Source organism: Oncorhynchus mykiss, chromosome 26 (genome assembly GCF_013265735.2).
Source record: "Oncorhynchus mykiss isolate Arlee chromosome 26, USDA_OmykA_1.1, whole genome shotgun sequence".
NCBI classification, from domain to species: Eukaryota; Metazoa; Chordata; class Actinopteri; order Salmoniformes; family Salmonidae; genus Oncorhynchus; species Oncorhynchus mykiss.
In genome coordinates this window covers 2975586-3000918 of record NC_048590.1, presented here as the reverse complement: position 1 = coordinate 3000918, position 25333 = coordinate 2975586, and the positions used below count along the sequence as shown (strand labels likewise).

At 46.0% G+C, this 25333-nt stretch overlaps 1 protein-coding gene across 6 annotated transcripts in view; it reads left to right on the top strand.

Annotated features, from left to right (window-relative positions):
* Positions 1 to 25333, top strand: part of LOC118944401 (FH1/FH2 domain-containing protein 1-like) — a 158281-nt gene that overhangs the window by 116325 nt on the left and 16623 nt on the right. For all 6 annotated transcript variants that reach the window (XM_036963279.1, XM_036963278.1, XM_036963277.1 and 3 more), the window contains 7 exons: positions 5442 to 5585; positions 5993 to 6210; positions 13263 to 14018; positions 14525 to 14680; positions 15618 to 15800; positions 17662 to 17781; positions 22887 to 23048. In XM_036963279.1, coding sequence (XP_036819174.1) covers positions 5442 to 5585; positions 5993 to 6210; positions 13263 to 14018; positions 14525 to 14680; positions 15618 to 15800; positions 17662 to 17781; positions 22887 to 23048 — 1739 coding nt within the window. The remainder of the gene's footprint in view (positions 1 to 5441; positions 5586 to 5992; positions 6211 to 13262; positions 14019 to 14524; positions 14681 to 15617; positions 15801 to 17661; positions 17782 to 22886; positions 23049 to 25333) is intronic.

The window sequence follows — 25333 nt, the reverse complement described above, 5'->3', positions numbered from 1 at the left end:
GAGGAATAGACGTGGAATAGTTACTGAGGAGGAATAGACGTGGAATAGTTACTGAGGAGGAATAGACGTGGAATAGTTACTGAGGAGGAATAGACGTGGAATAGTTACTGAGGAGGAATAGACGTGGAATAGTTACTGAGGAGGAATAGACCTGGAATAGTTACTGAGGAGGAATAGACCTGGAATAGTTACTGAGGAGGAATAGACCTGGAATAGTTACTGAGGCGGAATAGACCTGGAATAGTAAGTTACTAAGGAGGAATAGACCTGGAATAGTTACTGAGGAGGAATAGACCTGGACTAGTTAATAGTTACTGAGGAGGAATAGACCTGGAATAGTTACTGAGGAGGAATAGACCTGGAATAGTTACTGAGGAGGAATAGACCTGGAATAGTTACTGAGGAGGAATAGACCTGGAATAGTAAGTTACTAAGGAGGAATAGACCTGGAATAGTTACTGAGGAGGAATAGACCTGGACTAGTTAATAGTTACTGAGGAGGAATAGACCTGGAATAGTTACTGAGGAGGAATAGACCTGGAATAGTAATAGTGACTGAGGAGGGGCAGAAGTTTGTTGTGAGTCCACGTGACCTGACCAGGAAACCCCCAGAAGAAAAGCTCTTCGCTCTGTCCGGACGGGGTTCGTTTTACTGGGACGGGGTTCGTTTTACTGGGACAGGTCGGGTAATGAAATGATGTGCATGAGCACAAAACACCACATATATTATTCTAGTCCTTTGCAAATCTGCCATGTCAGTGGTTTCTACATGGTGGGAGAGTCACTATTCCAGCCAGAATAACCTTCTGTTTTCCTGACCAACTCCAAGGCCCTCTGATAATACTAGTTTTCCTGACCAACTCCAAGGCCCTCTGATAATACTAGTTTTCCTGACCAACTCCAAGGCCCTCTGATAATACTAGTTTTCCAGACCAACTCCAAGGCCCTCTGATAATACCAGTTTTCCTGACCAACTCCAAGGCCCTCTGATAATACTAGTTTTCCAGACCAACTCCAAGGCCCTCTGGTAATACTAGTTTTCCTGACCAACTCCAAGGCCCTCTGATAATACTAGTTTTCCAGACCAACTCCAAGGCCCTCTGGTAATACTAGTTTTCCAGACCAACTCCAAGGCCCTCTGATAATACTAGTTTTCCTGACCAACTCCAAGGCCCTCTGATAATACTAGTTTTCCAGACCAACTCCAAGGCCCTCTGATAATACTAGTTCTGTGCCATTGACATTTTTGAGAGACTTTACAGTTTGAGAAAGACGACCAATAACTCATTTGATGATTTGCTTAAAACAAAGTGCATTATATTTCATAAGAACGGCCCACATTTGATCAACTTTAACAGCTAAAGTTTTTTGTGCCAAATAACTGAAATTTGAACATCACCAAATACTTAAATGTCATTAGATGTGAGATGAAGTAGATCATTGTGTCTCTTTAATGAAACACTCTGATGTCGGCACTAGATCTCAAAGCATCACTGATTCCCTGCTGAGCTTAAACCTTTTTGGAAACGGCAACTTCATTTTCTTATCCATACATCTCAAGTGTCAGTGTGCTGTTCAGGAGCGATATACACTGCTCAAAAAAATAACGGGAACACTTAAACAACACAATGTAACTCCAAGTCAATCACACTTCTGTGAAATCAAACTGTCCACTTAGGAAGTAACACTGATTGACAAATTTCACATGCTGTTGTGCAAATGGAATAGACAACAGGTGGAAATTATAGGCAATTAGCAAGACACCCGCAATAAAGGAGTGGTTCTGCAGGTGGGGACCACAGACCACTTCTCAGTTCCTATGCTTCCTGGCTGATGTTTTAGTCACTTTTGAATGCTGGCGGTGCTTTCACTCTAGTGGTAGCATGAGACGGAGTCTACAACCCACACAAGTGGCTCAGGTAGTGCAGCTCATCCAGGATGGCACATCAATGCGTGCTGTGGCAAGAAGGTTTGCTGTGTCTGTCAGCGTAGTGTCCAGAGCATGGAGGCGCTACCAGGAGACAGGCCAGTACATCAGGAGACGTGGAGGAGGCCGTAGGAGGGCAACAACCCAGCAGCAGGACCGCTACCTCCGCCTTTGTGCAAGGAGGAGCAGGAGGAGCACTGCCAGAGCCCTGCAAAATGACCTCCAGCAGGCCACAAATGTGCATGTGTCTGCTCCAACGGTCAGAAACAGACTCCATGAGGGTGGCATGAGGGCCCAACGTCCACAGGTGGGGGTTGTGCTTACAGCCCAACACCGTGCAGGACGTTTTTCATTTGCCAGAGAACACCAAGTTTGGCAAATTCGCCACTGGCGCCCTGTGCTCTTCACAGATGAAAGCAGGTTCACACTGAGCACATGTGACAGACGTGACAGTCTGGAGACGCCGTGGAGAACATTCTGCTGCCTGCAACATCCTCCAGCATGACCGGTTTGGCGGTGGGTCAGTTATGGTGTGGGGTGGCATTTCTTTGGGGGGCCGCACAGCCCTCCATGTGCTCGCCAGAGGTAGCATGACTGCCATTAGGTACCGAGATGAGATCCTCAGACCCCTTGTGAGACCATATGCTGGTGCGGTTGGCCCTGGGTTCCTCCTAATGCAAGACACTGCTAGACCTCATGTGGCTGGAGTGTGTCAGCAGTTCCTGCAAGAGGAAGGCATTGATGCTATGGACTGGCCCGCCCCTTCCCCAGACCTGAATCCAATTGAGCACATCTGGGACATCATGTCTCGCTCCATCCACCAATGCCACGTTGCACCACAGACTGTCCAGGAGTTGGCGGATGCTTTAGTCCAGGTCTGGGAGGAGATCCCTTAGGAGACCATCCGCCACCTCATCAGGAGCATGCCCAGGCGTTGTAGGGAGGTCATACAGCCACACACACTACTGAGCCTCATTTTGACTTGTTTTAAGGACATTACATCAAAGTTGGATCAGCCTGTAGTGTGGTTTTCCACTTTAATTTTGAGTGTGACTCCAAATCCAGACCTCCATGGGTTGATAAATTTGATTTCCATTGATAATTTTTGTGTGATTTTGTTGTCAGCAACATTCAACTATGTAAAGAAAAAAGTATTTAATAAGAATATTTCATTCATTCAGATCTAGGATGTGTTATTTTAGTGTTCCCTTTATTTTTTTGAGCAGTGTATTATGGGGGACACCTCTACATTATCACACATCCTCCAGTGATATATTATGGGAACACCTCTACATTATCACACTTCCTCCAGTGATATATTATGGGGACACCTCTACATTATCACACTTCCTCCAGTGATATATTATGGGGGACACCTCTACATTATCACACATCCTCCAGTGATATATTATGGGGACACCTCTACATTATCACACTTCCTCCAGTGATATATTATGGGGACACCTCTACATTATCACACTTCAGTGATATATTATGGGGACCCCTCTACATTATCACACTTCCTCCAGTGATATATTATGGGGGACACCTCTACATTATCACACATCCTCCAGTGATATATTATGGGGACACCTCTACATTATCACACATCCTCCAGTGGTATATTATGGGGGACACCTCTACATTATCACACTTCCTCCAGTGATATATTATGGGGACACCTCTACATTATCACACTTCCTCCAGTGATATATTATGGGGACACCTCTACATTATCACACATCCTCCAGTGATATATTATGGGGACACCTCTACATTATCACACATCCTCCAGTGGTATATTATGGGGGACACCTCTACATTATCACACTTCCTCCAGTGATATATTATGGGGACACCTCTACATTATCACACATCCTCCAGTGGTATATTATGGGGACACCTCTACATTATCACACTTCCTCCAGTGGGATATTATGGGGGACACCTCTACATTATCACACTTCAGTGATATATTATGGGGACACCTGTACATTATCACACTTCCTCCAGTGATATACTATGGGGGACACCTCTACATTATCACACTTCAGTGATATATTATGGGGACACCTGTACATTATCACACTTCCTCCAGTGATATATTATGGGGGACACCTCTACATTATCACACTTCCTCCAGTGGTATATTATGGGGGACACCTCTACATTATCACACTTCCTCCAGTGATATATTATGGGGACACCTCTACATTATCACACTTCCTCCAGTGATATATTATGGGGGACACCTCTACATTATCACACTTCCTCCAGTGGTATATTATGGGGACACCTACATTATCACACTTCCTCCAGTGGTATATTATGGGGGACACCTCTACATTATCACACTTCAGTGATATATTATGGGGACACCTGTACATTATCACACTTCCTCCAGTGATATATTATGGGGGACACCTCTACATTATCACACTTCCTCCAGTGGTATATTATGGGGACACCTCTACATTATCACACTTCAGTGATATATTATGCGGACACCTCTACATTATCACACTTCAGTGATATATTATGGGGACACCTCTACATTATCACACTTCAGTGATATATTATGGGGGACACCTTTACATTATCACTATCATTATCATTACCACTCTCTCTCTCTCTCGCCAGTCTCTCTCTCGCCTCTCTCTCTCTTGTCTCTCTCTCTCTCTCTCTCACCTCTCTCTCTCTCGCCTCTCTCTCTCTCGTCTCGCTCTCGCCTCTCTCTCGCCACTGTCTCTCGCCTCTCACTCTCTCTCTCTCTCTCCACTCTCTCTCTCTCTCTCTCTTTCTCCACTCTCTTTCTCCTCTCTCTCTCTCTTTCTCCACTCTCTCTTTCTCCACTCTCTCTCTCTCTCGCCTCTCTCTCTCTCTCTCTCTCTCTCGCCACGCTCTCTCTCTCCACTCTCTCTCTCTTTCTCCACTCTCTTTCTCTTTCTCCACTCTCTCTCTCTCTCTCGCCACTCTCTCTCTGTCTCTCTCGGTCTCTCTCTCCACTCTCTCTCGCTCTCTCTCTCGCCTCACACTCTCTCTCGCCACGCTCTCTCTCTCGCCTCGCTCTCTCTCTCGCCTCGCTCTCTCTCTCGCCTCGCTCTCTCTCTCTCGCCTCGCTCTCTCTCTTTCGCCTCGCTCTCTCTCTCTTTCGCCTCGCTCTCTCTTTCTCTCGTGTGTCTCCTCTCTCTCTCTCGCCACTCTCTCTCTCTCGTGTGTCTCCTCTCTCTCTCTCGTGTGTCTCCTCTCTCTCTCTCACCTCTCTCTCTCTCTCTCTCTCGTGTGTCTCCTCTCTCTCTCTTTTTACACACACGCATTCAGACAAGTGAAAAGACTTTGGCAGAGGGCCTTTCACATTGAAGTTGAATGTGAGTCTGGGGGGTCATTTCTCTGAAGTACGTTATGCTCTGCCAGTAACATTTCAAATGGAAATTCACTCATACATTATTTAAAATGTAGTTGATTCAGTTGTGAATGTTTTTAGTTATTGTTTTGTGTGTGTGTGTGTCAACAGCCCCGTTCCAGGCCAGCGGTGCAGAAACGGGGCCCCAGCCAGAGCTCCATACAGGGGGGCAGGTCTCAGGAGAGACTGGCCCCATCCAGAGAACCATGGAGCAGCCTGACCCAGCAGACACCCAGGCGACCCATAATGATCCAGGCAAGAGATTAACATCCAACCCTCCTCTGAAATCTTCTGCCCCTTCCCCTCTGCCCCTTCCCCTCTGCCCCTTCCTCCTCTGCCCCTTCCTCCTCTGCCCCTTCCCCCTCTGCCCCTTCCCCCTCTGCCCCTTCCCCCTCTGCCCCTTCCCCCTCTGCCCATTCCTCTTCTGCCCATTCCTCTTCTGCCCCTTCCTCCTCTGCCCCTTCCTCCTCTGACCCTTCCCCCTCTGACCCTTCCCCCTCTGACCCTTCCAGGCAGTTAACCCACTGTTCCTAGGCCGTCATTGAAAATAATAATTTGTTCTTAACTGACTTGCCTAGTTAAATAAAGGTTAAATATATATATAAATATATATATCTCTAATGCTATGTGTGTGAATATGCTGATCCCGTCCTGCCCTGTAGGTGTCAGTGTCCAACAGAAAAACCTCTCCAACGAGAAGAAGTTCGTGCTGAACATGCTCTACGCCAATAACTCCTCGGGGTCTTCAGGGGAGCGGCCGTCAGGCACCAACCCTGACCCCAACCTCAACCCCGAGGAGAGCCTCTCCGGAGAGCCAGAGGACCACAGAGGGCTGGGCAGGGCTGGTAGCAGTGTGAAGGAACGTCTATCTAGCCTCAAGGTAGGAATTCATTACTGTCTTTTTTTTTATATCAATGTTCTAACTTTATTGAACAGAGAGAGGAGGACAGTGGGGATCTGTTCTGACTTTATTGAACAGATAGAGGAAGAGAGTGGGGATCTGTTCTGACTTTATTGAACAGATAGAGGATGACAGTGGGGATCTGTTCTGACTTTATTTAACCGATAGAGGGAGGATGACAGTGGGGATCTGTTCTGACTTTATTGAACAGATAGAGGAAGACAGTGGGGATCTGTTCTGACTTTATTGAACAGATAGAGGAAGACAGTGGGGATCTGTTCTGACTTTATTGAACAGGTAGAGGAAGACAGTGAGGATCTGTTCTGACTTTATTGAACAGGTAGAGGAAGACAGTGGGGATCTGTTCTGACTTTATTGAACAGAATAAGGAAGACGGTGGGGATCTATTCTGACTTTATTGAACAGAGAGGAAGACGGTGGGGATCTGTTCTGACTTTATTGAACAGAATAAGGAAGACGGTGAGGATCTGTTCTGACTTTATTGAACAGATAGAGGACGACGGTAGGGATCTGTTCTGACTTTATTGAACAGAGAGAGAGAGGAAGACAGTGGGGATCTGTTCTGACTTTATTGAATAGAGAGATGAAGACTGGGGATCTGTTCTGACTTTATTGAACAGATAGAGGAAGACAGTGGGGATCTGTTCTGACTTTATTTAACCGATGGAGGAAGACAGTGGGGATCTGTTCTGACTTTATTGAACAGATAGAGGAAGACGGTGGGGATCTGTTCTGACTTTATTTAACCGATAGAGGGAGGAAGACAGTGGGGATCTGTTCTGACTTTATTGAACAGAGAGAGGAAGACAGTGGGGATCTGTTCTGACTTTATTGAACAGATAGAGGAAGACAGTGGGGATCTGTTCTGACTTTATTGAACAGGTAGAGGAAGACAGTGAGGATCTGTTCTGACTTTATTGAACAGGTAGAGGAAGACAGTGGGGATCTGTTCTGACTTTATTGAACAGAATAAGGAAGACGGTGGGGATCTGTTCTGACTTTATTGAACAGAGAGGAAGACGGTGGGGATCTGTTCTGACTTTATTGAACAGAATAAGGAAGACGGTGAGGATCTGTTCTGACTTTATTGAACAGATAGAGGACGACGGTAGGGATCTGTTCTGACTTTATTGAACAGAGAGAGGAAGACAGTGGGGATCTGTTCTGACTTTATTGAATAGAGAGATGAAGACAGTGGGGATCTGTTCTGACTTTATTGAACAGATAGAGGAAGACAGTGGGGATCTGTTCTGACTTTATTTAACCGATAGAGGGAGGAAGACAGTGGGGATCTGTTCTGACTTTATTTAACCGATGGAGGAAGACAGTGGGGATCTGTTCTGACTTTATTGAACAGAATAAGGAAGACGGTGAGGATCTGTTCTGACTTTATTGAACAGATAGAGGACGACGGTAGGGATCTGTTCTGACTTTATTGAACAGAGAGAGAGAGGAAGACAGTGGGGATCTGTTCTGACTTTATTGAATAGAGAGATGAAGACTGGGGATCTGTTCTGACTTTATTGAACAGATAGAGGAAGACAGTGGGGATCTGTTCTGACTTTATTTAACCGATAGAGGGAGGAAGACAGTGGGGATCTGTTCTGACTTTATTTAACCGATGGAGGAAGACAGTGGGGATCTGTTCTGACTTTATTGAACAGATAGAGGAAGACAGTGGGGATCTGTTCTGACTTTATTGAACAGAGAGAGGAAGACAGTGGGGATCTGTTCTGACTTTATTGAACAGATAGAGGAAGACAGTGGGGATCTGTTCTGACTTTATTGAACAGATAGAGGAAGACAGTGGGGATCTGTTCTGACTTTATTGAACAGATAGAGGAAGACAGTGGGGATCTGTTCTGACTTTATTGAACAGATAGAGGAAGACAGTGGGGATCTGTTCTGACTTTATTGAACAGAGAGAGGAAGACAGTGGGGATCTGTTCTGACTTTATTGAACAGATAGAGGAAGACAGTGGGGATCTGTTCTGACTTTATTGAACAGATAGAGGAAGACAGTGGGGATCTGTTCTGACTTTATTGAACAGATAGAGGATGACAGTGGGGATCTGTTCTGACTTTATTTAACCGATAGAGGGAGGATGACAGTGGGGATCTGTTCTGACTTTATTGAACAGATAGAGGAAGACAGTGGGGATCTGTTCTGACTTTATTGAACAGATAGAGGAAGACAGTGGGGATCTGTTCTGACTTTATTGAACAGGTAGAGGAAGACAGTGAGGATCTGTTCTGACTTTATTGAACAGGTAGAGGAAGACAGTGGGGATCTGTTCTGACTTTATTGAACAGAATAAGGAAGACGGTGGGGATCTATTCTGACTTTATTGAACAGAGAGGAAGACGGTGGGGATCTGTTCTGACTTTATTGAACAGAATAAGGAAGACGGTGAGGATCTGTTCTGACTTTATTGAACAGATAGAGGACGACGGTAGGGATCTGTTCTGACTTTATTGAACAGAGAGAGAGAGGAAGACAGTGGGGATCTGTTCTGACTTTATTGAATAGAGAGATGAAGACTGGGGATCTGTTCTGACTTTATTGAACAGATAGAGGAAGACAGTGGGGATCTGTTCTGACTTTATTTAACCGATGGAGGAAGACAGTGGGGATCTGTTCTGACTTTATTGAACAGATAGAGGAAGACGGTGGGGATCTGTTCTGACTTTATTTAACCGATAGAGGGAGGAAGACAGTGGGGATCTGTTCTGACTTTATTGAACAGAGAGAGGAAGACAGTGGGGATCTGTTCTGACTTTATTGAACAGATAGAGGAAGACAGTGGGGATCTGTTCTGACTTTATTGAACAGATAGAGGAAGACAGTGGGGATCTGTTCTGACTTTATTGAACAGATAGAGGAAGACAGTGGGGATCTGTTCTGACTTTATTGAACAGGTAGAGGAAGACAGTGAGGATCTGTTCTGACTTTATTGAACAGGTAGAGGAAGACAGTGGGGATCTGTTCTGACTTTATTGAACAGAATAAGGAAGACGGTGGGGATCTGTTCTGACTTTATTGAACAGAGAGGAAGACGGTGGGGATCTGTTCTGACTTTATTGAACAGAATAAGGAAGACGGTGAGGATCTGTTCTGACTTTATTGAACAGATAGAGGACGACGGTAGGGATCTGTTCTGACTTTATTGAACAGAGAGAGAGAGGAAGACAGTGGGGATCTGTTCTGACTTTATTGAATAGAGAGATGAAGACAGTGGGGATCTGTTCTGACTTTATTGAACAGATAGAGGAAGACAGTGGGGATCTGTTCTGACTTTATTTAACCGATAGAGGGAGGAAGACAGTGTGGATCTGTTCTGACTTTATTTAACCGATGGAGGAAGACAGTGGGGATCTGTTCTGACTTTATTGAACAGAATAAGGAAGACGGTGAGGATCTGTTCTGACTTTATTGAACAGATAGAGGACGACGGTAGGGATCTGTTCTGACTTTATTGAACAGAGAGAGAGAGGAAGACAGTGGGGATCTGTTCTGACTTTATTGAATAGAGAGATGAAGACTGGGGATCTGTTCTGACTTTATTGAACAGATAGAGGAAGACAGTGGGGATCTGTTCTGACTTTATTTAACCGATAGAGGGAGGAAGACAGTGGGGATCTGTTCTGACTTTATTTAACCGATGGAGGAAGACAGTGGGGATCTGTTCTGACTTTATTGAACAGATAGAGGAAGACAGTGGGGATCTGTTCTGACTTTATTGAACAGATAGAGGAAGACAGTGGGGATCTGTTCTGACTTTATTGAACAGATAGAGGAAGACAGTGGGGATCTGTTCTGACTTTATTGAACAGATAGAGGAAGACAGTGGGGATCTGTTCTGACTTTATTGAACAGGTAGAGGAAGACAGTGAGGATCTGTTCTGACTTTATTGAACAGGTAGAGGAAGACAGTGGGGATCTGTTCTGACTTTATTGAACAGAATAAGGAAGACGGTGGGGATCTGTTCTGACTTTATTGAACAGAGAGGAAGACGGTGGGGATCTGTTCTGACTTTATTGAACAGATAGAGGACGACGGTAGGGATCTGTTCTGACTTTATTGAACAGAGAGAGAGAGGAAGACAGTGGGGATCTGTTCTGACTTTATTGAATAGAGAGATGAAGACAGTGGGGATCTGTTCTGACTTTATTGAACAGATAGAGGAAGACAGTGGGGATCTGTTCTGACTTTATTTAACCGATAGAGGGAGGAAGACAGTGGGGATCTGTTCTGACTTTATTTAACCGATGGAGGAAGACAGTGGGGATCTGTTCTGACTTTATTGAACAGATAGAGGAAGACGGTGGGGATCTGTTCTGACTTTATTTAACCGATAGAGGGAGGAAGACAGTGAGGATCTGTTCTGACTTTATTTAACCGATAGAGGGAGGAAGACAATGGGGATCTGTTCTGACTTTATTGAACAGATAGAGGGAGGAAGACAGTGAGGATCTGTTCTGACTTTATTGAACAGATAGAGGAAGACGGTGGGGATCTGTTCTGACTTTATTGAACAGAATAAGGAAGACGGTGAGGATCTGTTCTGACTTTATTTAACCGATAGAGGGAGGAAGACAGTGGGGATCTGTTCGGACTTTATTTAACCGATAGAGGGAGGAAGACAGTGGGGATCTGTTCTGACTTTATTGAACAGAGAGAGGAAGACAGTGAGGATCTGTTCTGACTTTATTTAACCGATAGAGGGAGGAAGACAGTGGGGATCTGTTCGGACTTTATTTAACCGATAGAGGGAGGAAGACAGTGGGGATCTGTTCTGACTTTATTGAACAGATAGAGGAAGACAGTGGGGATCTGTTCTGACTTTATTGAACAGATAGAGGAAAACAGTGGGGATCTGTTCTGACTTTATTTAACCGATGGAGGAAGACAGTGGGGATCTGTTCTGACTTTATTGAACAGAGAGAGGAAGACAGTGAGGATCTGTTCTGACTTTATTTAACCGATAGAGGGAGGAAGACAGTGGGGATCTGTTCGGACTTTATTTAACCGATAGAGGGAGGAAGACAGTGGGGATCTGACTGTCGTGTCCATGCACACTAGACACATGCTGACTGATCTATAGCAGAGTTAGAGATGAACACATGCTTACTGATCTGTAGCAGAGTTACACAGCTCAACACATGCTGACTGATCTATAGCAGAGTTAGAGATGAACACATGCTGACTGATCTATAGCATAGTTAGAGATGAACACATGCTGACTGATCTATAGCAGAGTTAGAGAGATGAACACATGCTGACTGATCTATAGCAGAGTTAGAGATGAACACATGCTGACTGATCTATAGCAGAGTTAGAGATGAACACATGCTGACTGATCTATAGCAGAGTTAGAAATGAACACATGCTGACTGATCTATAGCAGAGTTACACAGCTGAACACATGCTGACTGATATATAGCAGAGTTAAAGAGCTGAACACATGCTGACTGATCTATAGCAGAGTTAGAGAGATGAACACATGCTGACTGATCTATAGCAGAGTTAGAGATGAACACATGCTGACTGATCTATAGCATAGTTAGAGATGAACACATGCTGACTGATCTATAGCAGAGTTAGAGATGTACACATGCTGTCTGATCTGTAGCGGAGTTACACAGCTGAACACATGCTGACTGATCTATAGCAGAGTTACACAGCTGAATACATGCTGACTGATCTATAGCAGAGTTAAATATGAACACATACTGACTGATCTATAGCAGAGTTAGAGATGAACACATGCAGACTGATCTATAGCAGAGTTACACAGCTGAACACATGCTGACTGATCTATAGCAGAGTTAAACAGCTGAACACATGCTGACTGATCTATAGCAGAGTTAAATATGAACACATACTGACTGATCTATAGCAGAGTTAGAGATGAACACATGCTGACTGATCTATAGCAGAGTTAGAGAGATGAACACATGCTGACTGATCTATAGCAGAGTTAGAGATGAACACATGCTGACTGATCTATAGCAGAGTTAAAGAGATGAACACATGCTGACTGATCTATAGCAGAGTTAGAGAGATGAACACATGCTGACTGATCTATAGCAGAGTTAGAGATGAACACATGCTGACTGATCTATAGCAGAGTTAGAAATGAACACATGCTGACTGATCTATAGCAGAGTTACACAGCTGAACACATGCTGACTGATCTGTAGCGGAGTTACACAGCTGAACACATGCTGACTGATCTATAGCAGAGTTACACAGCTGAATACATGCTGACTGATCTATAGCAGAGTTAAATATGAACACATACTGACTGATCTATAGCAGAGTTAGAGATGAACACATGCAGACTGATCTATAGCAGAGTTACACAGCTGAACACATGCTGACTGATCTATAGCAGAGTTAAACAGCTGAACACATGCTGACTGATCTATAGCAGAGTTAAACAGCTGAACACATGCTGACTGAGCTATATTAGAGTTACACAGCTGAACACATGCTGACTGATCTGTAGCGGAGTTACACAGCTGAACACATGCTGACTGATCTATAGCAGAGTTACACAGCTGAATACATGCTGACTGATCTATAGCAGAGTTAAATATGAACACATGCTGACTGATCTATAGCAGAGTTAGAGAGATGAACACATGCTGACTGATCTATAGCAGAGTTAAAGAGATGAACACATGCTGACTGATCTATAGCAGAGTTAAAGAGATGAACACATGCTGACTGATCTATAGCAGAGTTACACAGCTGAACACATGCTGACTGATCATTAGCAGAGTTACACAGATGAACACATGCTGACTGATCTATAGCAGAGTTAGAGATGAACACATGCTGACTGATCTATAGCAGAGTTAAAGAGATGAACACATGCTGACTGATCATTAGCAGAGTTACACAGATGAACACATGCTGACTGATCTATAGCAGAGTTAGAGATGAACACATGCTGACTGATCTATAGCAGAGTTGAAATGCATTACTGATCCGTTCCCCCAGGCCCAGCAGGCCCAGCCTCTACCCAGCGAGGACAGCAGTTCCAGGAGGGCAGAGCTGCAGGGTCTGGGTGGCAGTGCCCAGGCGGCGCGGGCCAGGCTGGCAGAGGAGCAGCAGCACAGGCGTGTCCGGCCGCAGTACAGCATCGACGCAGAGACCCACTCCCGAAACCTGGAGAAAACCCAGATGACCCCACTGGCCAGGGACAGACAGACGGACGCCTGGGACCAGCTCCAACCCAGCTCCAAAGCCCTGAAGATTAAAGACCTGGACTTCTCCGACCTCATGGAGGAGGAGGACATAGATGTCCTGGACGTGGACGTCTTTGACGTGGGTGTTGGTCGGCCCGGTGGCGGTGGTGGCGGCATCCCACCTCCTCCTCCACCTATTCCTGGACTAGCGTCCGCTCCTCCTCCTCCTCCTCCTCCTCCTCCTCCCCCCGGGGCTCCGTTTATGAGTATCCCTCCTCCACCTCCTCCCCCACCGGGTGGAGGTCTCTGCTCCCCTCCTCCACCACCTCCTCCTGGAGCTCCCCCTTCCTCCTCCTCCTCCTCTTCCCAGACTCCAGACCCGGCCTTTGCCAAGAAGAGGAAGACGGTCAAGTTGTTTTGGAAGGAACTCAAACAGTCAGACAGTCCCAGGAAGTGTAAATTCGGACGCGGGACGGTGTGGGCGTCCCTGGATAAGGTCACCGTGGATACGGCCAAGCTGGAACACCTGTTTGAGTCCAAGGCCAAGGAGCTACCCGTGGCTCTAAAGGTGAGGCATTACATCAGCTCGGAAATCAAAAGATCAGATTCCATGTGTTTTTGTTGCTGTTTACACATGAAGGAAAATATCAGATAATTGGCAAAAGATGTAAATTGGACTGTCTGTGTAAACCATGTTAAGCTGTCTCAAGTATTTCAAACCAGGAATGAAGTAAAATTAATATTAACTCTTATCTCTGTTGGTGAAATGACTGGTGACTTGACTGGTGACTTGACTGGTGACTTGACTGGTGACTTGACTGGTGACTTGACTGGTGACTTGACTGGTGACTTGACTGGTGACTTGACTGGTGAATTGACTGGTGAATTGACTGGTGAATTGACTGGTGAATTGACTGGTGACTTGACTGGTGACTTGACTGGTGACTTGACTGGTGACTTGACTGGTGACTTGACCGGTGACTTGACCGGTGACTTGACCGGTGACTTGACCGGTGACTTGACCGGTGACTTGACTGGTGACTTGAATCTTTTCTATGTTGTTTGTCCCTGCAGAAAGGATCAGAAGTGAAGAAAGCAGAGATTCTGGTGTTGGACTCTAAGAGGAGTAACAGCATCAACATCGGCATGACCGTACTACCAGCTGTCCACGTCATCAAGACCGCCATCCTCAACTTTGACGAGTTTGCCATCAACAAGGAGGGCATCGAGGTGATATTGTCTTTCTACCACCGGGTGGCGCTGTTACCATTTAGAATCACTGTTGAATAGGATCTGTAGGTGCTGTTTACACCAGGACCAGTGCACTCAGACATTGAACATCGGTGACCTGCGAAGGGTTCAGGAGGAGAAGTACACTATTTCTCTAGTGTGGTTGAATTAATGTTTACTGACAACGATGTATACCTGAACATCTCTCTGTTAGCACTGTTCACTGTGGTACAAATCCATGCCTCCAGTCCTCTGTTCCAGTCATCCCCCTGTCTCTCTCTTCTCCCTCTAGAAACACCATGCCTCCAGTCCTCTGTTCCAGTCATCCCCCTCTCTCTCTCTTCTCCCTCTAGAAACACCATGCCTCTAGTCCTCTGTTCCAGTCATCCCCCTGTCTCTCTCTTCTCCCTCTAGAAACACCATGCCTCTAGTCCTCTGTTCCAGTCATCCCTCTCTCTCTCTTCTCCCTCTAGAAACACCATGCCTCTAGTCCTCTGTTCCAGTCATCCCCCTCTCTCTCTCTTCCTCCTCTAGAAACACCATGCCTCTAGTCTTCTGTTCCAGTCATCCCCCTCTCTCTCTCTTCCTCCTCTAGAAACACCATGCCTCCAGTCCTCTATTCCAGTCATCCCCCTCTCTCTCTTCTCCCTCTAGAAACACCATGCCTCTAGTCCTCTGTTCCAGTCATCCCTCTCTCTCTTCTCCCTCTAGAAACACCATGCCTCCAGTCCTCTGTTCCAGTCATCCCCCTCTCTCTCTCTCTCCCCCCTCTAGAAACACCATGCCTCCAGTCCTCTGTTCCAGTCATCCCCCTCTCTCTCTTCCCCCTCTAGAAACACCATGCCTCTAGTCCTCTGTTCGTCATCCCTGTCTCTCTCTTCCCCCTCTAGAAACATCATGCCTCCTCCTCTAACTCCAGTCATCTGTTGTCTTGTAGAAAATCCTGACGATGACTCCTTCGGAGGAGGAGAAACAGAAGATCCAGGAGGCTCAGCTGGCCAACCCGGACGTCCCCCTGGGCTCAGCAGAACAGTTCCTCCTCACCCTGTCCTCCATCAGCGGCCTCAGCGCTCGGCTACAGCTCTGGGCCTTCAAACTCAACTATGAAACCCTGGAGAAGGTAGGATCGGGGGGGGGGGGGGGGCTTCTAGCCTTTGATGCAGTCTGTTCTGCTAGGACCAGGCTAGTGTTCTGCTAGTCTCATTATGGAATAGTTCTCCTGCAGAAACTGATCTAGGACCAGGCTAGTGGTCCTAGGTTATGGGTGGGATGAGGAGAGAGAATATGAACGGTCTGCCCAGGATCGGCAGATTCTGTTCTGACACACACACACACACATACACATACACACACAGTGCTCAGTCTCTGCAGTGGCCTGTGACTCCTCCCTGACTGCCTGTTTTAGCCTGTTTCATGCAGTTTGTTTCCCCCTGAATGTCGTTCCTCTCTTCCCCCTGAATGTCATTCCTCTCTTCCCCCTGAATGTCGTTCCTCTCTTCCCTCTGAATGTCGTTCCTCTCTTCCCCCTGAATGTCGTTCCTCTCTTCCCCCTGAATGTCGTTCCTCTCTTCCCCCTGAATGTCGTTCCTCTCTTCCCCCTGAATGTCGTTCCTCTCTTCCCCCTGAATGTCGTTCCTCTCTTCCCCCTGAATGTCGTTCCTCTCTTCCCCCTGAATGTCGTTCCTCTCTTCCCCCTGAATGTCGTTCCTCTCTTCCCCCTGAATGTCGTTCCTCTCTTCCCCCTGAATGTCGTTCCTCTCTTCCCCCTGAATGTCGTTCCTCTCTTCCCCCTGAATGTCGTTCCTCTCTTCCCCCTGAATGTCGTTCCTCTCTTCCCCCTGAATGTCGTTCCTCTCTTCCCCCTGAATGTCGTTCCTCTCTTCCCCCTGAATGTCGTTCCTCTCTTCCCCCTGAATGTCGTTCCTCTCTTCCCCCTGAATGTCGTTCCTCTCTTCCCCCTGAATGTCGTTCCTCTCTTCCCCCTGAATGTCGTTCCTCTCTTCCCCCTGAATGTCGTTCCTCTCTTCCCCCTGAATGTCGTTCCTCTCTTCCCCCTGAATGTCGTTTCTCTCTTCCCCCTGAATGTCGTTCCTCTCTTCCCCCTGAATGTCGTTCCTCTCATCGTCTCTGTACAGGAGATAGCTGAGCCTGTCGTCCCTCTCTTCGTCTCTGTACAGGAGATAGCTGAGCCTCTCTCCCCCCTGAATGTTGTTCCTCTCTTCGTCTCTGTACAGGAGATAGCGGAGCCTCTCTCCCCCCTGAATGTTGTTCCTCTCATCGTCTCTGTACAGGAGATAGCGGAGCCTCTCTCCCCCCTGAATGTTGTTCCTCTCTTCGTCTCTGTACAGGAGATAGCTGAGCCTCTCCTCCCCTGAATGTCGTTCCTCTCTTCCCCCTGAATGTCGTTCCTCTCTTCCCCCTGAATGTCGTTCCTCTCATCGTCTCTGTACAGGAGATAGCTGAGCCTGTCGTCCCTCTCTTCGTCTCTGTACAGGAGATAGCTGAGCCTCTCTCCCCCCTGAATGTTGTTCCTCTCTTCGTCTCTGTACAGGAGATAGCGGAGCCTCTCTCCCCCCTGAATGTTGTTCCTCTCATCGTCTCTGTACAGGAGATAGCGGAGCCTCTCTCCCCCCTGAATGTTGTTCCTCTCTTCGTCTCTGTACAGGAGATAGCTGAGCCTCTCCCCCCCTGAATGTCGTTCCTCTCTTCCCCCTGAATGTCGTTCCTCTCTTCCCCCTGAATGTCGTTCCTCTCATCGTCTCTGTACAGGAGATAGCTGAGCCTGTCGTCCCTCTCTTCGTCTCTGTACAGGAGATAGCTGAGCCTCTCCCCCCCTGAATGTTGTTCCTCTCTTCGTCTCTGTACAGGAGATAGCTGAGCCTCTCTCCCCCCTGAATGTTGTTCCTCTCTTCGTCTCTGTACAGGAGATAGCTGAGCCTCTCTCCCCCCTGAATGTTGTTCCTCTCTTCGTCTCTGTACAGGAGATAGCGGAGCCTCTCTTCGACCTGAAACTAGGCATGGAGCAGCTCGCCAAAAACAAAACCTTTAAGCGTATCCTAGCAACGCTTTTGGCCATTGGAAACTTCCTCAACAGTACCAGTGTAAGTGTGTTCTTCCTTCTGCGTCCCAAACCCTGTTTCCTGTATAGGGCACTACTGTTGACCAGGGCCCATAGGGCTGTATAGGGCACTACTGTTGACCAGGGCCCATAGGGCTCTATAGGGCATTAGGAATGTACTTCCTGTGTTTGAGGGGGGGGGGGGCAAAAAACATCTACTTCCTGTATTTGAAGGGGGGGATGCAAAAAAACATCTACTTCCTGTGTTTGAGGGGGGAATGCAAAAAACATCTACTTCCTTTGTTTGAGAGGGGGGGGGGGGTGCAAAAAACATCTACATCCTGTGTTTGAGGGCGAGGGATGCAAAAAACATCTACTTCCTGTGTTTGAGGGGGGGGGGTGCAAAAAACATCTACATCCTGTGTTTGGGGGGGGGTGCAAAAAACATCTACTTCCTGTGTTTGAGGGGGGGGTGCAAAAAACATCTACTTCCTGTGTTTGGGGGGGGGGTGCAAAAAACATCTACTTCCTGTGTTTGAGGGGGGGGGTGCAAAAAACATCTACTTCCTGTGTTTGAGGGGGGGGGTGCAAAAAACATCTACTTCCTGTGTTTGAGGGGGGGGGGGGGGGGGTGCAAAAAACATCTACTTCCTGTGTTTGAGGGTGGGGGGGTGCAAAAAACATCTACTTCCTGTGTTTGAGGGTGGGGGGGGTGCAAAAAACATCTACTTCCTGTGTTTGAGGGCGAGGGATGCAAAAAACATCTACTTCCTGTGTTTGAGGGGGGGGGGGGTGCAAAAAACATCTACTTCCTGTGTTTGAAAAAAATCCACTTGTCACTCAACGTTACGACCGTGGAAATGTTTGTTTAATGACCTGTCAAACACCGAGGAAATGGGGTCAGAGGAGCACCCATCAGTCCAGTTTTAGAGCAGAGAGAACTGCACATCATTCAGGTTGTTCAGATAACCATACCACACTGGGAACACACTAACTAAATGCAAATAGATTGAGTTTATACAAGATAAAATACAACAAAGTTCCACTTTACTCAAGGTTTGTGTATACAATACATTTGTCTTTCCTGTTGAGTCAGAACGGTAAGGATTTAGTCAGGGATTTAACACAACGTCTCTACACATCACGAGAAAGACAACAGAACGGTAAGGTTTTAGTCAGGGATTTAACACAACGTCTCTACACATCACGAGAAAGACAACAGAACGGTAAGGTTTTAGTCAGGGATTTAACACATCACGAGAAAGACAACAGAACGGTAAGGTTTTAGTCAGGGATTTAACACAACGTCTCTACACATCACGAGAAAGACAACAGAACGGTAAGGTTTTAGTCAGGAATTTAACACAACGTCTCTACACATCACGAGAAAGGCAACAGAACGGTAAGGTTTTAGTCAGGGATTTAACACATCACGAGAAAGACAACAGAACGGTAAGGTTTTAGTCAGGGATTTAACACAACGTCTCTACACATCACGAGAAAGACAACAGAACGGTAAGGTTTTAGTCAGGGATTTAACACATCACGAGAAAGACAACAGAACGTTAAGGTTTTAGTCAGGGATTTAACACAACGTCTCTACACATCACGAGAAAGACAACAGAACGTTAAGGTTTTAGTCAGGGATTTAACACATCACGAGAAAGACAACAGAAAGGTAAGGTTTTAGTCAGGGATTTAACACATCACGAGAAAGACCAGAACGGTGAGGTTTTAGTCAGGGATTTAACACAACGTCTCCACACATCACGAGAAAGACAACAGAACGGTAAGGTTTTAGTCAGGGATTTAACACAACGTCTCTACACATCACGAGAAAGACAACAGAACGGTAAGGTTTTAGTCAGGGATTTAACACATCACGAGAAAGACAACAGAACGGTAAGGTTTTAGTCAGGGATTTAACACATCACGAGAAAGACAACAGAACGGTGAGGTTTTAGTCAGGGATTTAACACAACGTCTCTACACATCACGAGAAAGACAACAGAACGGTAAGGTTTTAGTCAGGGATTTAACACATCACGAGAAAGACAACAGAACGGTAAGGTTTTAGTCAGGGATTTAACACATCACGAGAAAGACAACAGAAAGGTAAGGTTTTAGTCAGGGATTTAACACATCACGAGAAAGACAACAGAACGGTAAGGTTTTATTCAGGGATTTAACACATCACGAGAAAGACAACAGAACGGTGAGGTTTTAGTCAGAGATTTAACACAACGTCTCCACACATCACGAGAAAGACAACAGAACGGTAAGGTTTTAGTCAGGGATTTAACACAACGTCTCTACACATCACGAGAAAGACAACAGAACGGTAAGGTTTTAGTCAGGGATTTAACACATCACGAGAAAGACAACAGAACGGTAAGGTTTTAGTCAGGGATTTAACACAACGTCTCTACACATCACGAGAAAGACAACAGAACGGCTTTAGTCAGAGATTTAACACATCACGAGAAAGACAACAGAACGGTAAGGTTTTAGTCAGAGATTTAACACATCACGAGAAAGACAAAGACACATTTATTTCATTTTTGTTGGACTTTAAAAAAAGTAATCATTTAATACAGTTAAAGTTTTGTTAATTTAATGATATGCAAATCAAATACACCTGGTGTATTTATGCAAATGAGGCACTCATTATTTTCTTTATTTCAACACAAAATATACAAAAATATACCTGATACAATAAAATGTATAAATGAGCGCATCTTTTTTTATATATATTTTTTATATTTGACTATAAATTCAATACTTCAATTCCCACCGAAATCCCTCAGCTCCGTTCAGTGTCTGTACCAATTTAATTAGCTTATAGTTCTGTCAATATCTGTTGGATTATAAACATTGTAAAAGTTTTAAACCCTTTTTTCTAAAAAACGATTCCAAATCCTGAAGGGATTAGATTGAACCAACTGATAATAGGTGAACTACGTGCTGTCTGGAGCAGAGGGCTTAATGTCTTGGTACACATCACCTGTCTGGAGCAGAGGGCTTAATGTCTTGGTACACATCACCTGTCTGGAGCAGAGGGATTAATGTCTTGGTACACATCACCTGCCTGGAGCAGAGGGCTTAATGTCTTGGTACACATCACCTGTCTGGAGCAGAGGGCTTAATGTCTTGGTACACATCACCTGTCTGGAGCAGAGAGATTAATGTCTTGGTACACATCACCTGTCTGGAGCAGAGGGCTTAATGTCTTGGTACACATCACCTGTCTGGAGCAGAGGGCTTAATGTCTTGGTACACATCACCTGTCTGGAGCAGAGGGCTTAATGTCTTGGTACACATCACCTGTCTGGAGCAGAGGGCTTAATGTCTTGGTACACATCACCTGTCTGGAGCAGAGGGCTTAATGTCTTGGTACACATCACCTGTCTGGAGCAGAGGGCTTAATGTCTTGGTACACATCACCTGTCTGGAGCAGAGGGCTTAATGTCTTGGTACACATCACCTGTCTGGAGCAGAGAGATTAATGTCTTGGTACACATCACCTGTCTGGAGCAGAGGGCTTAATGTCTTGGTACACATCACCTGTCTGGAGCAGAGGGTTTAATGTCTTGGTACACATCACCTGTCTGGAGCAGAGGGCTTAATGTCTTGGTACACATCACCTGTCTGGAGCAGAGAGATTAATGTCTTGGTACACATCACCTGTCTGGAGCAGAGAGATTAATGTCTTGGTACACATCACCTGTCTGGAGCAGAGGGATTAATGTCTTGGTACACATCACCTGTCTGGAGCAGAGGGCTTAATGTCTTGGTACACATCACCTGTCTGGAGCAGAGGGCTTAATGTCTTGGTACACATCACCTGTCTGGAGCAGAGGGCTTAATGTCTTGGTACACATCACCTGTCTGGAGCAGAGGGATTAATGTCTTGGTACACATCACCTGCCTGGAGCAGAGGGCTTAATGTCTTGGTACACATCACCTGTCTGGAGCAGAGGGCTTAATGTCTTGGTACACATCACCTGTCTGGAGCAGAGAGATTAATGTCTTGGTACACATCACCTGTCTGGAGCAGAGGGCTTAATGTCTTGGTACACATCACCTGTCTGGAGCAGAGGGCTTAATGTCTTGGTACACATCACCTGTCTGGAGCAGAGGGCTTAATGTCTTTGTACACATCACCTGTCTGGAGCAGAGAGATTAATGTATTGGTACACATCACCTGTATGGAGCAGAGAGATTAATGTCTTGGTACACATCACCTGTCTGGAGCAGAGGGCTTAATGTCTTGGTACACATCACCTGTCTGGAGCAGAGGGCGTAATGTCTTGGTACACATCACCTGTCTGGAGCAGAGGGCGTAATGCCTTGGTACACATCACCTGTCTGGAGCAGAGGGCGTAATGTCTTGGTACACACAGACACACCTGTCTGGCTTCACAAGGACTTGGTTGAGCTGATGAGAATATGTTTATCCTAAAGCAGGAAGCAGGAAACAGTTCAGTAGGGTATATTTACTGTTTATTGTTAGATGGGTTGATTGCTGTAGTTTTGACTCTAATGTAGTTTACTGTCATATCACCTGTCTGACTGCCTCTCTCTGTCTGATTTTCTGTCTGTACGTGTCTCTCTCTCTCTCTCTCTCTCTCTCTCTCTCTCTCTCTCTCTGTCTCTGTCTCTGTCTCTCTCTCTCTGTCTATGTCTCTCTCTGTCTATGTCTCTCTCTGTCTATGTCTCTCTCTGTCTATGTCTCTCTCTGTCCCCCTCTCTCTGTCCCCCTCTCTCTGTCCCCCTCTCTCGGTCCCCCTCTCTCGGTCCCCCTCTCTCTGTCTCTCTGTCCCCCCCTCTGTCTCTCTCTCTTTCTCTCTGTCCCCCTCTCTCTGTCCCCCTCTCTCTGTCCCCATCTCTCTGTCCCCCTCTCTCTGTCTCTCTGTCCCCTCTCTCTGTCCCCCTCTCTCTGTCCCCCTCTCTCTGTCCCCCTCTCTCTGTCTCTCTGTCCCCCACTCTGTCTCTCTCTCTCTGCCCCCCTCTCTCTGTCCCCCTCTCTCTTTCCCTCTGTCCCCCACTCTGTCTCTCTCTCTCTCTGCCCCCCTCTCTCTGTCTCTCTCTCTCTGTCCCCCTCTCTCTGTCCCTCTCTCTCTGCCCCCCCTCTCTGTCTCTCTGCAGGCTAAAGGTTTTGAGCTGAACTACTTGGAGAAGGTAACTGAGGTGAAGGATACGGTCCACAGACAGTCTCTGCTCCATCACACCTGCAACTTCCTGGTGGACAACTACACCGACACCTCAGACGTGTACTCCGAGATCCCCTCCATCACACGCTCTGCTAGAGTAAGTCTCCCTATAGAGGGGGGGCCTGGGTAAAAGTAGTGACATCACACGCTCTGCTAGAGTAAGTCTCCCTATAGAGGGGGGGGGCCTGGGTAAAAGTAGTGACATCACACGCTCTGCTAGAGTAAGTCTCCCTATAGAGGGGGGGCCTGGGTAAAAGTAGTGACATCACACGCTCTGCTAGAGTAAGTCTCCCTATAGAGGGGGGGGGCCTGGGTAAAAGTAGTGACATCACACGCTCTGCTAGAGTAAGTCTCCCTATAGGGAGGGAGGGAGGGAGGGAGGGAGGGAGGGGGGGGGGTGTACCCTGGGTCGAAGTAGTGCTCTAGAAAAATCAATGACTCTGCTTCGTCTCTCCCCCCCCCACACACAGATTCATGGGATTTAAATATAGTTTGATCTAGTTTAATTAGAACAGGCTTCTTTGGGTAGTAGGTGAAGCAGAATCATATCAAATGTATATTTGTCACGTGTGTAGTAGACCTTACAGTGAAATGCTGAATACAACAGGTGTAGTAGACCTCACAGTGAAATGCTGAATACAACAGGTGTAGTAGACCTCACAGTGAAATGATGAATACAACAGGTGTAGTAGACCTCACAGTGAAATGCTGAATACAACAGGTGTAGTAGACCTCACAGTGAAATGCTGAATACAACAGGTGTAGTAGACCTCACAGTGAAATGCTGAATACAACAGGTGTAGTAGACCTTACAGTGAAATGCTGAATACAACAGGTGTAGTAGACCTCACAGTGAAATGCTGAATACAACAGGTGTAGTAGACCTTACAGTGAAATGCTGAATACAACAGGTGTAGTAGACCTTACAGTGAAATGCTGAATACAACAGGTGTAGTAGACCTTACAGTGAAATGCTGAATACAACAGGTGTAGTAGACCTTACAGTGAAATGCTGAATACAACAGGTGTAGTAGACCTTACAGTGAAATGCTGAATACAACAGGTGTAGTAGACCTTACAGTGAAATGCTGAATACAACAGGTGTAGTAGACCTTACAGTGAAATGCTGAATACAACAGGTGTAGTAGACCTTACAGTGAAATGCTGAATACAACAGGTAGACCTTACAGTGAAATGCTGAATACAACAGGTGTAGTAGACCTCACAGTGAAATGCTGAATACAACAGGTGTAGTAGACCTCACAGTGAAATGCTGAATACAACAGGTGTAGTAGACCTCACAGTGAAATGCTGAATACAACAGGTGTAGTAGACCTCACAGTGAAATGCTGAATACAACAGGTGTAGTAGACCTCACAGTGAAATGCTGAATACAACAGGTGTAGTAGACCTTACAGTGAAATGCTGAATACAACAGGTGTAGTAGACCTTACAGTGAAATGCTGAATACAACAGGTGTAGTAGACCTTACAGTGAAATGCTGAATACAACAGGTGTAGTAGACCTTACAGTGAAATGCTGAATACAACAGGTGTAGTAGACCTTACAGTGAAATGCTGAATACAACAGGTGTAGTAGACCTTACAGTGAAATGCTGAGTACAACAGGTGTAGTAGACCTTACAGTGAAATGCTGAATACAACAGGTAGACCTTACAGTGAAATGCTGAATACAACAGATGTAGTAGACCTCACAGTGAAATGCTGAATACAACAGGTGTAGTAGACCTCACAGTGAAATGCTGAATACAACAGGTGTAGTAGACCTCACAGTGAAATGCTGAATACAACAGGTGTAGTAGACCTCACAGTGAAATGCTGAATACAACAGGTGTAGTAGACCTCACAGTGAAATGCTGAATACAACAGGTGTAGTAGACCTTACAGTGAAATGCTGAATACAACAGGTGTAGTAGACCTTACAGTGAAATGATGAATACAACAGGTGTAGTAGACCTCACAGTGAAATGCTGAATACAACAGGTGTAGTAGACCTCACAGTGAAATGCTGATTACAACAGGTGTAGTAGACCTTACAGTGAAATGCTGAATACAACAGGTGTAGTAGACCTCACAGTGAAATGATGAATACAACAGGTGTAGTAGACCTCACAGTGAAATGCTGAATACAACAGGTGTAGTAGACCTTACAGTGAAATGCTGAATACAATAGGTGTAGTAGACCTCACAGTGAAATGCTGAATACAACAGGTGTAGTAGACCTTACAGTGAAATGCTGAATACAACAGGTGTAGTAGACCCTACAGTGAAATGCTGAATACAACAGGTGTAGTAGAACTCACAGTGAAATGCTGAATACAACAGGTGTAGTAGACCTTACAGTGAAATGCTGAATACAACA